Source organism: Kogia breviceps, chromosome 17 (assembly GCF_026419965.1).
Source record: "Kogia breviceps isolate mKogBre1 chromosome 17, mKogBre1 haplotype 1, whole genome shotgun sequence".
Taxonomy (NCBI): Eukaryota; Metazoa; Chordata; class Mammalia; order Artiodactyla; family Physeteridae; genus Kogia; species Kogia breviceps.
In genome coordinates this window covers 23,133,373-23,147,065 of record NC_081326.1, presented here as the reverse complement: position 1 = coordinate 23,147,065, position 13,693 = coordinate 23,133,373, and the positions used below count along the sequence as shown (strand labels likewise).

At 36.3% G+C, this 13,693-nt stretch overlaps 1 protein-coding gene across 1 annotated transcript; it reads left to right on the top strand.

The window, feature by feature from the left end:
• The first annotated feature begins 2,100 nt into the window (after positions 1-2,100).
• On the top strand, positions 2,101-7,192 carry LOC131744237 (myelin P2 protein). Its single transcript, XM_059043604.2, has 4 exons — positions 2,101-2,262; positions 4,438-4,610; positions 4,827-4,928; positions 5,956-7,192. The coding sequence occupies exons 1-4, from the start codon at positions 2,190-2,192 to the stop codon at positions 6,004-6,006; spliced, it is 399 nt and encodes a 132-aa protein (XP_058899587.1). The 5' UTR covers positions 2,101-2,189; the 3' UTR covers positions 6,007-7,192.
• The last annotated feature ends 6,501 nt before the right edge of the window (positions 7,193-13,693 follow it).

Genomic DNA, 13,693 nt, shown 5'->3' with positions numbered 1-13,693 from the left:
ATTATCAATCCTTTCTCAATAGGATATTGATGACTTTCTTATCTAGGAGTGACTTAAAAATCTCAAGCCAGTATCTTCTCTTATTGCTTTGATCTGTGCCTTTGACTCATACATGGGCCTCAGAATTTCATCTTGGCCAATTCCAGAAGTCAGGTACATTGTTGACAATCCTAAAATATAAAATTTTTTCTTTGTCTAAAATTGCTTCAAAGCCAATATATAGCTCAATGTTTATATTTTAAGCTCCACTGCTATTCTTATGTACAAAACAAGATCTGCTGAAAATTCACACAGCTTTCCTGAATGAATCCCTCCTGATACAAGGGCTCAGCTCAATTGGGAAAGTTTGAAGGTCCTTCATAGGTTTAGGCAGAATACCTAAATTTTTAAAGACACAGTCATAGCATTATTCATTTTTATTAAGTGTTTTGGAAAATAACATATTCTACTAATCAACAGCCCTTTCTTTCATAGTTGTATCTTACATCCCAGTACAATGTACTCTCTCCAGTTACATTCTCCTGGGTCTAGGATTGGGTTAGCTAGTTAACTGAGGAATCTTTCTAGTCACTATTTCGTTCCCATCATGAGTTATACAGGCACAAGTAATTTAAGATGACACTTGGACTCACTGTGTATAATTCTACATTTTTTACCCAACTTGGACCCTAACCACATAATTGCAATGGTTATGGTGCAGCTATGGCATTGGTAACCTGAGCCCTAGAGATCAGTGATTCTACCTGCTATGGGTAAATCGATAATGGGTTATTTTCATTATTGTGAAGAGTGCCAAACTGTGTACTAAATATATAAAACCTGGTAATATCAGTTGTCTCAAGGCCAGGATTAATGTCAATGTAGAAAAACTTCTAGGAAAGGTTATGGCATCAACTTGGCATTCCCAAGAGTAACACTTATGTTCAAAGTGGTTTCGTATTTGCTCCCATTGGTCAAAGACTGGGACTTTGATGTATCATATAACCTAGATGTCTCTCATCCCTTGATTTTCATTTCTCTTGCTTTTTCAGCAAAGAATGAGCGTCTCTATCCATAGTGATGTCAGTATCGCCTGATCTTTGGCCAGGGCCTCCAGCACACATATTATAGCAGGAGCAGTGTAAGGTAATGGTCTAACATCTATGCACTAAGAAAAAATACCAGGTTCAAATCCTACCTCACGTTATTCAAGTTTTGGACAGAAGTTACCTAACCTCCCCAAGCTTCAGTATTCTCATTGGTAAAATGGATATAATAATAATGCCTTACTCTTGGAGTTGTTGGAGAATCAAATGAAATAATCTATATTAAGCACTTAGCACAGTGACTATTGAGCTCTCAATATATATTAATATTATTTTTGTAGAAAATCCTTTCTAAAATTATAGATTTATTTTAAAGGACTTAAACTCAATGTTGTTGTATTAACCAAGAACCTGCTTAATTTGGAACTAAGGTTTTTTTAAGATGAAAATCTTTGCTGTGGTCAAAGAGTGTGTTATAGTGCTACTTTTTGTTCACCCATGAAAGCAATTTCTGTGTTCTGCTGTAATAGACTGACCGTATTGTCTGCCTACTCTGACTGCCTTGGATATGCCAACTATGCCAAGCCTCCCTTACCTATGAATACTTCCTCACACTGCTCCCTTGCATTTCTCTCCCACAACATATTTGAGGCAGTTATCACAATACTCATGGACATTTTTTCATCTCTTTATTCTCTTTCAATAAGAATTCTTAATTGTGCAGACTCAGGATTGAGAGTGAACAAGATGCCTAAATACACACACACACACACACACACACACACACATTCATTCATTCATGTTCATATAATTTAATTTGGTATAGGACTCAACTGATGGACTCTTTTCCAAAGCATTAAGGACCTAAGCACTTCTTAAAAATGTAAGAGCAACCAAAAATTTTTTGAAGGTTCAAATAGTACTGTCATTGATTTTTATAAACATTTTTGGAGACTGAAGGAGACATTATGTGAGGTTCTCTTTTGTCCCAGTGGATGATTGAAGAGCCATTCATTGCCCAGTCCTGACACTGCTTTTCCCCATTGGGTCTCTGTGAGAGTCACATGCTGTGGACATCTTTGAAAAGAATCTTCTGAGACTTCAGCATCTCATTTGAGTCTCCTGAATCTCACTTACCACTGTGTTGAATTCTCCTACATCACAATGAGCAACAAATTCTTAGGCACCTGGAAACTTGTCTCCAGTGAGAACTTTGATGATTACATGAAAGCTCTGGGTAAGAAATGTTCTCTGTTGTTCTAATTGAGAGGATCCTTTTTGAAAAAGATGCATGACTATTTCCTTCTAACTCCTTTTCCAGGAGTCTGGGAGTTTGCACAGGTTGAAGTACGATCCTCTTCTGGGATTAATCTTCTGTTGTGTCAATCAGATAATTTATTTGCATTTTATTTGTGGCAATTTTAATAGATTTTAACTCAGATAAGAGCTGCTTAAATGCATTAGAGTGCTCACTGATTTCAAAGGCAGTTTCATATCAATAGGGTTTTTGTTCCAAACCTGGAGGAAAGAAATCTTAGAAGCTTAGTCAACCTATTTTCTGGCTTTCCTAAAAGTTAGATTTACAACAGCTAAAGTGCTCATGAAATAAAGAGTTGAATATACTAAAGTTAATGGAAAACCTCAATTTAAAATTTGATGCTTAGCTTAACCAGAATTTTTCTGTCTCTACCTCTAGGTTGTCTGTTATTACATAACTATGTGGATAAAGAGTTTGTAAAAAGTGAATGCTTCATAAAGCAGGATATTCACAGACTAGGAAAGTTATTGAGAGAAAAAGAAGGGTGTTGTGGCAGTGAACTCAAACTCAGTTACACTAACATCAGGATTTCCTGGAGTTGGAACAGTGGATGGAGATGGAAAGTCTAGTCATTAGTATAGCAACTTTATTCGCTATTATTTCTAGAGAATTTTCCATACATATGAGCACAAAGGTGTGAAGAATCTTTGGAAAATTTCCAGAGCTGTATAAATAAGTAGAGAGTGAAGCCAATGACCTCAGATCGCTATGCTCATCAAAGTACTTGTAATTTTACCTGTTCAGAAAGCATATAAGAAGGGTTCTATTTTTAGATAAAATGAGCAAAATCATGTTGTGTTGTCTTGAAAACTATGGGAACTTATGGGAATAGATCCATAGCATAAGATTGGTTAAATTTATGGACTTCACTTTATAGCTGAGGAAGAAGCAAAATACAATATAAGAAAGTCTCAATGAAAGACTACCTAATTGTGTCATTTTCAAATTTTAGAGTACATAAGGACACCTGGGGGTGTTGGTAAAATGTAGATTCTTAGTCTCTATCATAGAGGTTTAGTTTGAAAAGCATTGTCCTAAATCATATCAAATAAAAAAGATTAATCAGAATTATAAGAAAGAGTATAGTTCACAATCCTTTATTGGCTCTAACTCTTCACACTTCTTTATGTATATATAAATGTAAATATATGTATATTTATATATCTAGTTTTTTCTTCATGTATCTCTCTCATTTGACATTTCTATTTTTCCATGTATTTCTATATAATCTTGGGTAATATAGTAATAATACTTAAGAGTAATTTTGTTTTGTTTTCAAATGCAGAAATTTTTTAAAAAAAATTATTTTATTTATCTATGATCATTTATAATTGTACAGATCATTTTAGGGGCTACAACAAAATTTCAGAAATGAGCTTCTATCAAGGATATGGGAGGAATACTTTTCAATATCCATAATATATTACTGAGGGAAAAAATCATAGAATAGCATGTATAAGTCATAGTCTCATTTTAAAAATATATCTACAATATTTATGCGTACAAACTAAAATGCCTGGAATGATCCATATAAAACTATAATTAGGGGGCTTCCCTGGTGGCACAGTGGTTGAGAATCCGCCTGCCAATGCAGGGGACACGGGTTCGTGCCCCAGTCCGGGAAGATTCCACATGCCGCGGAGCGGCTGGGCCCGTGAGCCACGGCAGCTGAGCCTGCGCGTCTGGAGCCTGTGCTCCGCAACGGGAGAGGCCACAACAGTGAGAGGCCCGCGTACCACAAAAAAAAAAAAAACAAAAAAACAAACAAACAAAAAAAACTATAATTAGTAGTTTATAATGAATCATGGGTTTGGATGTGGTAAAAATAGATGACTTGCACTATTCAAGCTAAACACTTTTAACTTTAAAATCTGCAGGCATTACTTTTGTAATAACAAAACTTAAAATATCCAAGTCCATGGACATGTGTTTCCATTAGGTGATGAAACATGGGAGAAGGTCCTTAGCAGTAAGTGATATTACCTGCCATCTACACAGCTGAGGCACAGCTGAGCATAAAATATGGCCACCCATAGTCCTTTTAGGTAGAGGTTCTCTTGGTCAACAAAATTCTAACAGTATCTTGATTTTCAGGTGTGGGATTAGCCACCAGAAAACTGGGAGATTTGGCCAAACCAAGAGTGATCATCAGCAAAAAAGGGGATATTATAACTATAAGAACTGAAAGTACCTTTAAAGATACAGAGATCTCCTTCAAGCTAGGCCAGGAATTTGAAGAAACCACAGCTGACAATAGAAAAACAAAGGTAAACTTAATTGTTTCTCTTCAAATTTGGTGCAATCTACTACTTTGAGAGAGAAGATTACTCCTACTAGAATTCAAAAGGGTAGACCACTCCCTTCTGTTGAAAATGAATGTGCCTCATAAAACATCTGTTATGAAAATGATTCAATACTGAATGAACTGCTTCTTTAATCAACCAGAGTCCAAGCAAGTCAATTATGTAAACCTATCTTTGCAGAGCGTTGTAACTTTGGCAAGAGGCTCGTTGAATCAAGTACAGAAATGGGATGGCAAAGAGACAACGATAAAGAGAAAGTTGGTGGACGGAAAAATGGTAGTGGTAAGAGTAATTTTACTCTAAATACATAAATATTTAAATAGAGAAAAGGCTTATATTAGTTTCAAAATATTCTCTTTTCTTTGCAATACAAATGGATAAGAATGGCTAAGAATAAAGTCAGAGTTAATGTTTGGGTGATGTTTGAACTATAAAGACTCATCTACAGGTACTTCAGGCTCAGATTCAAGAATTTAGAAATGATACAACCCATTTGTTATTTTAGAAATAACAACACCTAAAAATGATTTTTTTAAAAAAAGTATGGATAAACCTCATTAGTTTAGACACACAAGGAGAAAAGCAAATCTAAGTTTTAAAAGCAAAGCACATCCCCAGTCAATTGTAGAATATTTGTAGATAGCTAGGCATTTCGTTTTCAAGAATCCATAGTAACTTAGACTAAAACATGTCAACAACTCAAGCTTAGGCCATTGGAGACCTTTTGTAGTTGGCAAATAAAAATGATGACAAAGGTTATATGAGATGACCTCTAACAATTTTTTTAAGTCTAAGGTTCTGTTCTTACTAATAAACACACACATTGACTATAGATAGATTTATGTGGTTCTTTGAACATTCTTTTCTTTAGTACAGAGGAGCTTTATCATTAGCTCCACAGCAGATTTACATGGGGAGTAAATACCAATATGGGGGCCCCAATACAGATCAACTGAATGCACATCTCTTGGGGGAGGAGGAGCCATCAGCATTTTTCAATGTTCCCCAAGTAATGCAGATGTGCAAATAGTTTTGAAAACTACTGTTTTAGTAGATTTAAATCTGTGCCAATTATGCATGAAAACTTGCCACTTAAAAAATATACCTCTGCTGAAACTTAGATCAGCTTTAAAACTGTTTCCCCTGTTTCAATGATCATGATTCCAAATTCCTGGAGACTGACATACTGATAATGTATTTCTTTCTGAGTTTAATCTAATGAGATTGCTTACAATGTCTGTTATTATTACAAATTTGCTGTCACCTAGTTTGAGTTTTAGATATTTAATTAATCTCTCTTTCTTTTAAGGAATGTAAGATGAAGGACGTGGTCTGCACCAGAATTTATGAGAAGGTCTGAGAAAGTTGTTTCCTCATTGAAGCGATATTTGATCATTTGATGTTGGAAATCAGCTATTTCCATTGGCGAGTCCTGACTACCCTGCACTTTGTTTGTTTTCGCTTTTGTCTTAATAGATCAGATAAGCAAAGGCCTAAACTGAGGATTAATCTAAATTTCAGTGTTATTTAAACATTTTCAATGTGTATGCACGTCATTACTTTATTAAAGATTAAAGTGTGTATATTGGTCAGACCTAAAGAATGGATAATGTCATTTAATTATCTGTGAAGTTCTAACTTATGTTGTATTTTAAATATCTGAAATGATAGTAAAAGGAAGTAAATATATTGATTGGGGTAGCAAACTCAAATGCCATCAGGGACCAGGAGAGTAATGGGTTTAGAGGATCAGAAGTGAAGCAGACTAGAAGAAGGAGTTGTTTTACAATGAGGAGTTCTAGCTTCAGCTAAAAAGGGCAGCTGCTACTACAGCCAATTTAAAAACTGAGGGTTAGGGCTTCCCTGGTGGCGCAGTGGTTGAGAGTCCACCTGTCGATGCAGGGGACACCGGTTCGTGCCCCGGTCCGGGAAGATCCCACATACCCTGGAGCGGCTGGGCCCGTGAGCCATGGCCGCTGAGCCTGCGCGTCCGGAGCCTGTGCTCCGCAACGGGAGAGGCCACAGCGGTGAGAGGCCCGCGTACCGCAAAAGAAAAAAACAACTGAGGGTTAATTTACAGATAGTGAAATGAACAGATATTAAAGATAGAATTGTGACAAATGTATGCATCCATATAATTCGCATCCTGATCAAGATATAGTACATTTCCCTAATCCCAGAATGTTTTCTCACACTCCTTCCCAGTCATCTCACACTCCTTCCCAGTCAATGTCCTGCCCTGTCCCAGCTCCAACAAAAGCAAGTAGTGATTTAGTTTCTATCACTGTAGACTAGTTTTGCCTGTTCTCAAACTTCGTATAAATCGGATCATACATTATGTGCTCTTTTCTGTTTGCTTTTTTAAAGTCAGCATAATGTTTTGGAAATTCATCCATATTGTTGCATGCAACATTAATTTGTTCCTTTTTATTGCTGAGTAGTATTCCATTGCATGAATATATCACAGTTTACTTATCCCGTCTTCTCTTAAGATAATTGAGTTATTTCCAGTTTTCGGCTTCTATAAATAAAGCTGCTATAAACATTCTTGTATAAGGCTGTTTGTGGAAACATGAATTCCTTTTCTTTTGAATATTAACTAGGCATGGAATTACTGGGTCCAGCTGATTTTTGACAGGCAGGAATAAGGGACCACTCTGCCCAGGTAACAAAACTATTTCAGATATATTACATGATTGAACAAATGAGAAAATATTTTGATGTTGTTAGGAGCTAGAATTTTCCTTCTGGAAGAAGGCACATACAAATATGACAGAGAGAAGGCAAGAAAGAACTGTGTGCAAATGGACTGGAATAGATGTAAATTCATATGTATGGGTATGTGTATACACATGCATATATTTCGTAGCTCTGTCTACCTTAAGAGCTTACAAGCAAAGACATCTCAGTAGGAATGAGTACACCCAGCACTCAGATCTTGGTGTCTAATATATTCTCCACTAAAAAGAACGATGGTTCCTTGGAGAAATGGCTGATTCTGATGTGAGAGCAGGGTAGGTACAACGTAAGCCTGAAATATCTTTTTATGCCAGAAATTAAGGAAGCTTTCCCCCAAAATAATAGAGATATGTCACCAAAATATCAGAGTCAGCTTGAGGGTGCTCTCAACTGGACAAAACTGGGACAATTTGAGAAGAAAATAATAGAGAAAAATTGTAAATTATAGAACACTGAGGAGACAAAGAAGAAACCATGAATACATACTAGAGAGAGAAGGAAGTATCTTCCTTACAGTAGACTGTCATAGGCTGACTGGTAAATGTGGAAAAGGTGCTGGGACTGGAAAAATTGTCATTTTTTCAACCATCACAGTCAATATTGGCTCAGGCAAGAATTGTCAATGGAGGTAAAAGCTAGAGCAAAATTTTGATTAGGAGCAGGATATTAGGTTCGTCTTAAAATACCTCCACACAGATTACTTATTAGTTACAAGGGGAAAAAAATAGTAACCATGCAGTAGAAAAACTGTACCACCTCTTTACTGAGTAATCAAAATTAACCTGATCAATGAGGGTAGATAAAAACCATGTGCCTTCAAATGTGTTACCCTGAGAAGGAAGCAACATGGCTTATGCAGTATTCTGGCCTGGAATCCTTATCTAGATCTAATCATGAGGAAACAGCAGACAAATTCCAAATGAGGAATGTTCTCTTAAAAAGGGGAGGAGGTGTTACATTGCATTCTTCAAAAATGTCAGTGTCATAGAAGACAAAGAAAGGCTCTATGGAAATGTTCCAGATTAAATTATACTAAAAATACATGACAACTAAACGCAATAAGTTATCCCGGACTGGATCCTGCACTAGAGATAAAATAAATACTCCAAAGGACAATATTAGGTTAATTGGCAAATTGGAATATAAGTTGTAAATTACACAGAAGTTTACTGTGATTATGTAAGAGAATCCCCCTATTCTTGGGAAATATACACTGAACTATTTTGGAGTAATGAGCCAATAAAGTATACAATTTACTCTCAAAAAATTTAGAAAAAAGTGTTGGGTGTGTGACACACAATAAGTACATGCATACAGAAAGAGAGCAATTGATAAAGCAAACGGGGTAAAATTTAACAACAGATGAATCTGAGTAAAAGCTGTATGTGTTCTCTTTGAATTAGTCTGATTCTTGAAATTTTATGCAAGTTTGAAGTTATTTCCAAACAATTTTGTTTAGGCTGCACTTGGTCTTTCTCTGCCTCTTGGCATTCAGCCAATACGTCTGGGAGGCATCATAACCAGGGTGGGGTTTTATTTCTTTGGCTCCAGCTAGATTAACTCACAAAAAAGGAGAGTTTAAAAACTATGGTGCGATTTTTAGAGGTTTGTGGTAATATGACTAACCATAAAGGAGTATTCCTCGATAAATATAATTGCACTACTATTCAAAAATCATGGGTACTTTTGCTTTCATAACAGGAAAAGTGGAATTACACTGATAATGAGGAAAATAAAATAATTATTTCAGCAGGTGATAACATATTGTTAGATTTGAAAAAGATCTTCTAACAACCAGAGAGAGGAGAGGGGGAAAATAAACCACTAGAGTTCTGTAGTATTCAAAAATAGTCTCAGAAAATAATTGTGATTCTCTAGTTGGTTTTGATATAAGCTGGTTAAGAGCGGTCAGACTGCCTAGGTCAAATTCCAATTTGCTACTTACTAGCTGTGTGTCATTGGGCAAGTTACTTCACCTCTCAGATCCTCAGTATTTTTACCTGTAAAAATAAGGTCAATAATAGAGCATACCTCAAGGAGTGTGAATAATAAATACGTTAATATATGTAAAGTGTTTTGAACAGTGCATGGCACAGGAAAAGCATTATAGAAGTATCTTTTGTTATTATTATTTATCTAGTAATGCACATGATGTTCAAATAGATGAGGGCTTCACGGGATCCCAAAATGAGGAGAAATTTCCAGGATCTCAGAGCTGTTGATATTGATTTGCACACCAAGTGACTAACTTCATTAAGAATATTATTTACACAAAAGTAAAAGCAATCAAAAAGCTGCAATGTCTTTTTAAGAAATCACCAGGTAAATCTTTAGTCGAGAACTAGAAATACTATGGTCAACATGAAACCAAGACTCTCACTAGTAAAATCCAAGTACTGTGATACTTCTAGGCATAGAAGTATATATAGAGTGATATAACAACTATTGTTATATACCTCTGCTAATCTAAGCAACTTTTTAAGATGGCAATTCATGATTATCTACTCTAACCTAAACAAGGCCTAAATAAATACATTTAATCCCAAAAGGGTAAATAACTTCTCTGATGTCATTCTCTTGGAAGTCGTTCTCTTAGCAGCAGTGGTGTGCTGGAGCTAACTCAAATTGTTTCATAAGAGCTGATAGATTTTCAGGAATTTGGCAAGCCGGTTGTTAAAACATTGGTAGGTTGAAATCAGCCATGATGCTGGGAATTCCCTGGCGGTACAGCGCTTAGGACTCTGCACTTTCACAGACGAGGGCCCCAGGTTCACCCCTGGTCCATGAAGTAACTAAGATCCCACAAGCTGCGTGGCCAAAAAAAAAAAAAAAGAAAGAAAGAAATCAGCCATGATGGGAATATTTACACCAGAGAAAGAGGCAAAACACAACCAATTAGAGCTGTTTCTTGAGGAGATGGTTTTAAACACTTACTAACACCCTACTGACTAGAAGTAGCATAGTACTTGGATTTTACTCGTGAGAGTCTTGGTTTCATGTTATTTCTAGTTCTTGACTAAAGATTTACCTGGTGACTTCCTAAAAAGACATTGCTGCTTAGCTTTTAGGATGATTTCTTCTAAACCAAGTGGTACCTCTGTAAATATGGCTGCACGTTAGAATCATCTGGAAGTTTTTAAACATCCCAATATGAAGATTGCACCACAGGCTTGTTGAGTCATAATCTATGGGTGATTGATAAGTGAGACCCAAGCAACAGTATTTTTCTTAAAACACCAGGAGATTCCAGTGTGACCAGCTTGAGAACCACTGTGCCAAAGTCTCCCGAAGTTAAACATTTAAGGTAGTTCCTCACATGGTTATCAATTAAAATGGAGTAAAATGTCATCAAAGTCAGGAGTACCAAATGTCCCCAATGTGACCCTAAATAACAACAGGTAGTGAAAATACTACCATAAAATTCAACTCAGATGTAATCAAGTCCTTCCTAAGGGAAGCCAGTGTTTACCTCTTATCTTTGTTATTTCCACAGGAGGCAACATAATTGGCCATTATCCACGACATATGGAAAAATGAAGGTTTAAAAATAGCAAAATGTGGATCAACAGGGAAAACAAACTGTAAAATAATGCTAAACCTTCACAAAATATAAATCATCTTTCAGCAGAATTTAGAAAGTAAGTTCAAATTACTCAGAAAATGTAATACAGGACTAAATTTTGAAATAGCGTTTCTCACCTTTTACTGTCTATTAAAAGAAAAGATCAGTGATGGAATACAGAGTTCTCAGGTCCCAGTTTTCAGGGCTGGAATTTTGGCACTATGTATTGAAGCATAAAATCCTGCCCTTAGTAACTGACTTGTGCAACAGTTTTAACTGGTCTAGTAATGCAAGGTGAATATCCCAGCACCACCAAAGAATGGATGTTTCTGCAGTTAAAGGGTTTTGATTGAAAATTGGATCTGTGACAAGAGTCTAAAGTTTCACATCCATGAAGAAGACCGAATAATATCACTCCCTTGCTGAAATTCAAGACAGACATGAATTTTTTCACAATCTGTCATTTGACATTAGTATTATTCTTGGTCTTCTATAATTGTATTTTTTCAGATTATTAAAGCATCATTAATGCATATAAATTGCATTAAATAAGTTATTAATGTAGAGTAACTTGATGATTGCGTTCAATTTTAGGATTTACAAAATAAATCATCAGAGGGCTTGTATTTCCCTGATGTAATTTGGCATCTGAAGAATACTTACTGTACTTAAATCTGGTACAAATTTTCATTTTTTATTAAAACCTATCTCATATTATACCATTTTATTCAAGTCCCATCTTCCTCAGCCAGATGGTACACTGTTGAAAGTAAGATACATCCTAAGCTACTTTGTATCCATGAAAGCTTCCAGAAAATTGCTAGGTCACAGAGACTATTACTAAATACCTGACTGATCTGGAAAGGTGCAGGTATTTATTGGATATTTCATGTGTTAGAGAAACAGTGGGAGTGTAATAGCAAGAACCCTGCACCTGTAGTAGAAAAACATGGATTTGAACCCTGACTTTGCTACTTAGAACCTGTGTGGCATTCTGTCACAAAGTCTAACTTGCAATTTCCTAATGTGTACAATGGGGGCAATCATGGCTACCCCACACATTTGATGTGGGAGGAAAAAATATGATGCACGTGAAAGTGCTTTGTAAATAAAATGTTATCATGTCTATTCTTACATAACACATAAATATGAATCCTTATATTCAGCACATAGGTTTTTTGGAGTTTTTTGTTTTTGTATAAGAGTGCTCCAAATAATGACCGTATATAAAACCTTTTCTATTTATCAGGTTCCTAAATGATTAGCTGTTTAAAAATAGTGAATAAAGTCAAATATATTTTATTACACTCTTGATACATTCCACTAATGAAAGGAAACGGAATAGATAATATGCTTCATCTGAAGTCACGGGCTTGGATTCTTGTTCCATTTCCCCTCAGCTGGGCGACCTTGTGTAACTCATTTACCATTGCATAGCCCCAGTTTCTCCATCTTTAAAAGGGGGTCTGGGGCTTCCCTGGTGGCGCAGTGGTTGAGAGTCCGCCTGCCGATGCGGGAGACGCGGGTTCGTGCCCTGGTCCGGGAGGATCCCACGTGCCGCGGAGCGGCTGGGCCCGTGGGCCGTGGCCGCTGGGCCTGCGCGTCCGGAGCCTGTGCTCCGCGACGGGAGAGGCCGCGGCAGTGGGAGGCCCACATACCGCAAAAAAAAAAAAAAAAAAAAGAAAAAAAAAGGGGGTCTGATCTGGCTGCTCTCTAAGATCCTAATTCTTTCTAAATTTTATATCATTGTATCTAATATATTGATAATTGGCTATTAATAGTCAAATAACCTTATTATGTTTGCAAATGTTTGCAGCTATTTTAATATTATAGCTGCCCACTTCCCAAACTTCTAAAAGTTCCACGTGGACAGAGATAAGTATTTTATCTTTATTTTTATCTTTATTTTATCTTTATTTTATCTTTCCCATCCCACCTTATTTCCCATCCAATAGATTCTTTATCATCTTTCAAGAGATATCAATCCCATGCTGTTTTCTCTGAACTGTCTCAAAGGAGGAGAATTTAATAACCCCCTCCACTGTGTTACACTGCAATATAGCAATGTATTGACATCTACAATTCTAGACTGAGAGCTCAACTGAAGAAATTTTTAACTTAAAATATTTTGATTTAAAAAATTTCCAGGCCACAGTGTTTGACTCCTAGGAGAGGCTTTGTAAATGTTTGCTGAATAAAATAAATGAATGATGGAGTACAACTTCGCCAATTCTGACCCCAATCTTCTGCACACAGAGGCTCCATCCATGCTGAGTCTGAAAATAAACAGATGGTTAGGTGTTTACCCAGATTAGTCAAGGTAAATCCTTTTCCTAGGAATTTTGCAGACAATGAAAAACAACGAGATGCCACTATAATGTGCTGTCACATCTAACTTTCCCTTCTTTCCTCTTGAAATGGCTAGGTCTGGAGTGTTAAACTATAAACAGGAAATCTGTCTGCCTCTCTGTTTCTCTGGTAAATCACAAGCATAACCCAGAGATAGTTAAATACCTGACTTAACAGATTTCCTGTTAAATTCCTGATTCCACAGGAAAGCTGAGGGATTTTCTCATTTAGAAATCACAAAAGACAGGGGAGTCCATGAAATAGTAATGTGATTAAGATTTATTTCCACTTGTAACATGGAGCAGAGATTAGAACTACCATTTCCAATTGCACCCTCAGTACTTATCATGTAGAGAATTCATGTTGATTTTAGATTTTGGAATTGTTGATGTGACTG

Coding starts and splice junctions, on each gene's coding strand:
- LOC131744237 (XM_059043604.2), top strand. CDS start 2,190: ATGAGCAACAAATTCTTAGGCACCTGGAAACTTGTCTCCAGTGAGAAC. Junction 4,611..4,826: donor CTGACAATAGAAAAACAAAG/GTAAACTTAATT, acceptor CTATCTTTGCAG/AGCGTTGTAACTTTGGCAAG. Junction 4,929..5,955: donor TGGACGGAAAAATGGTAGTG/GTAAGAGTAATT, acceptor CTTTCTTTTAAG/GAATGTAAGATGAAGGACGT.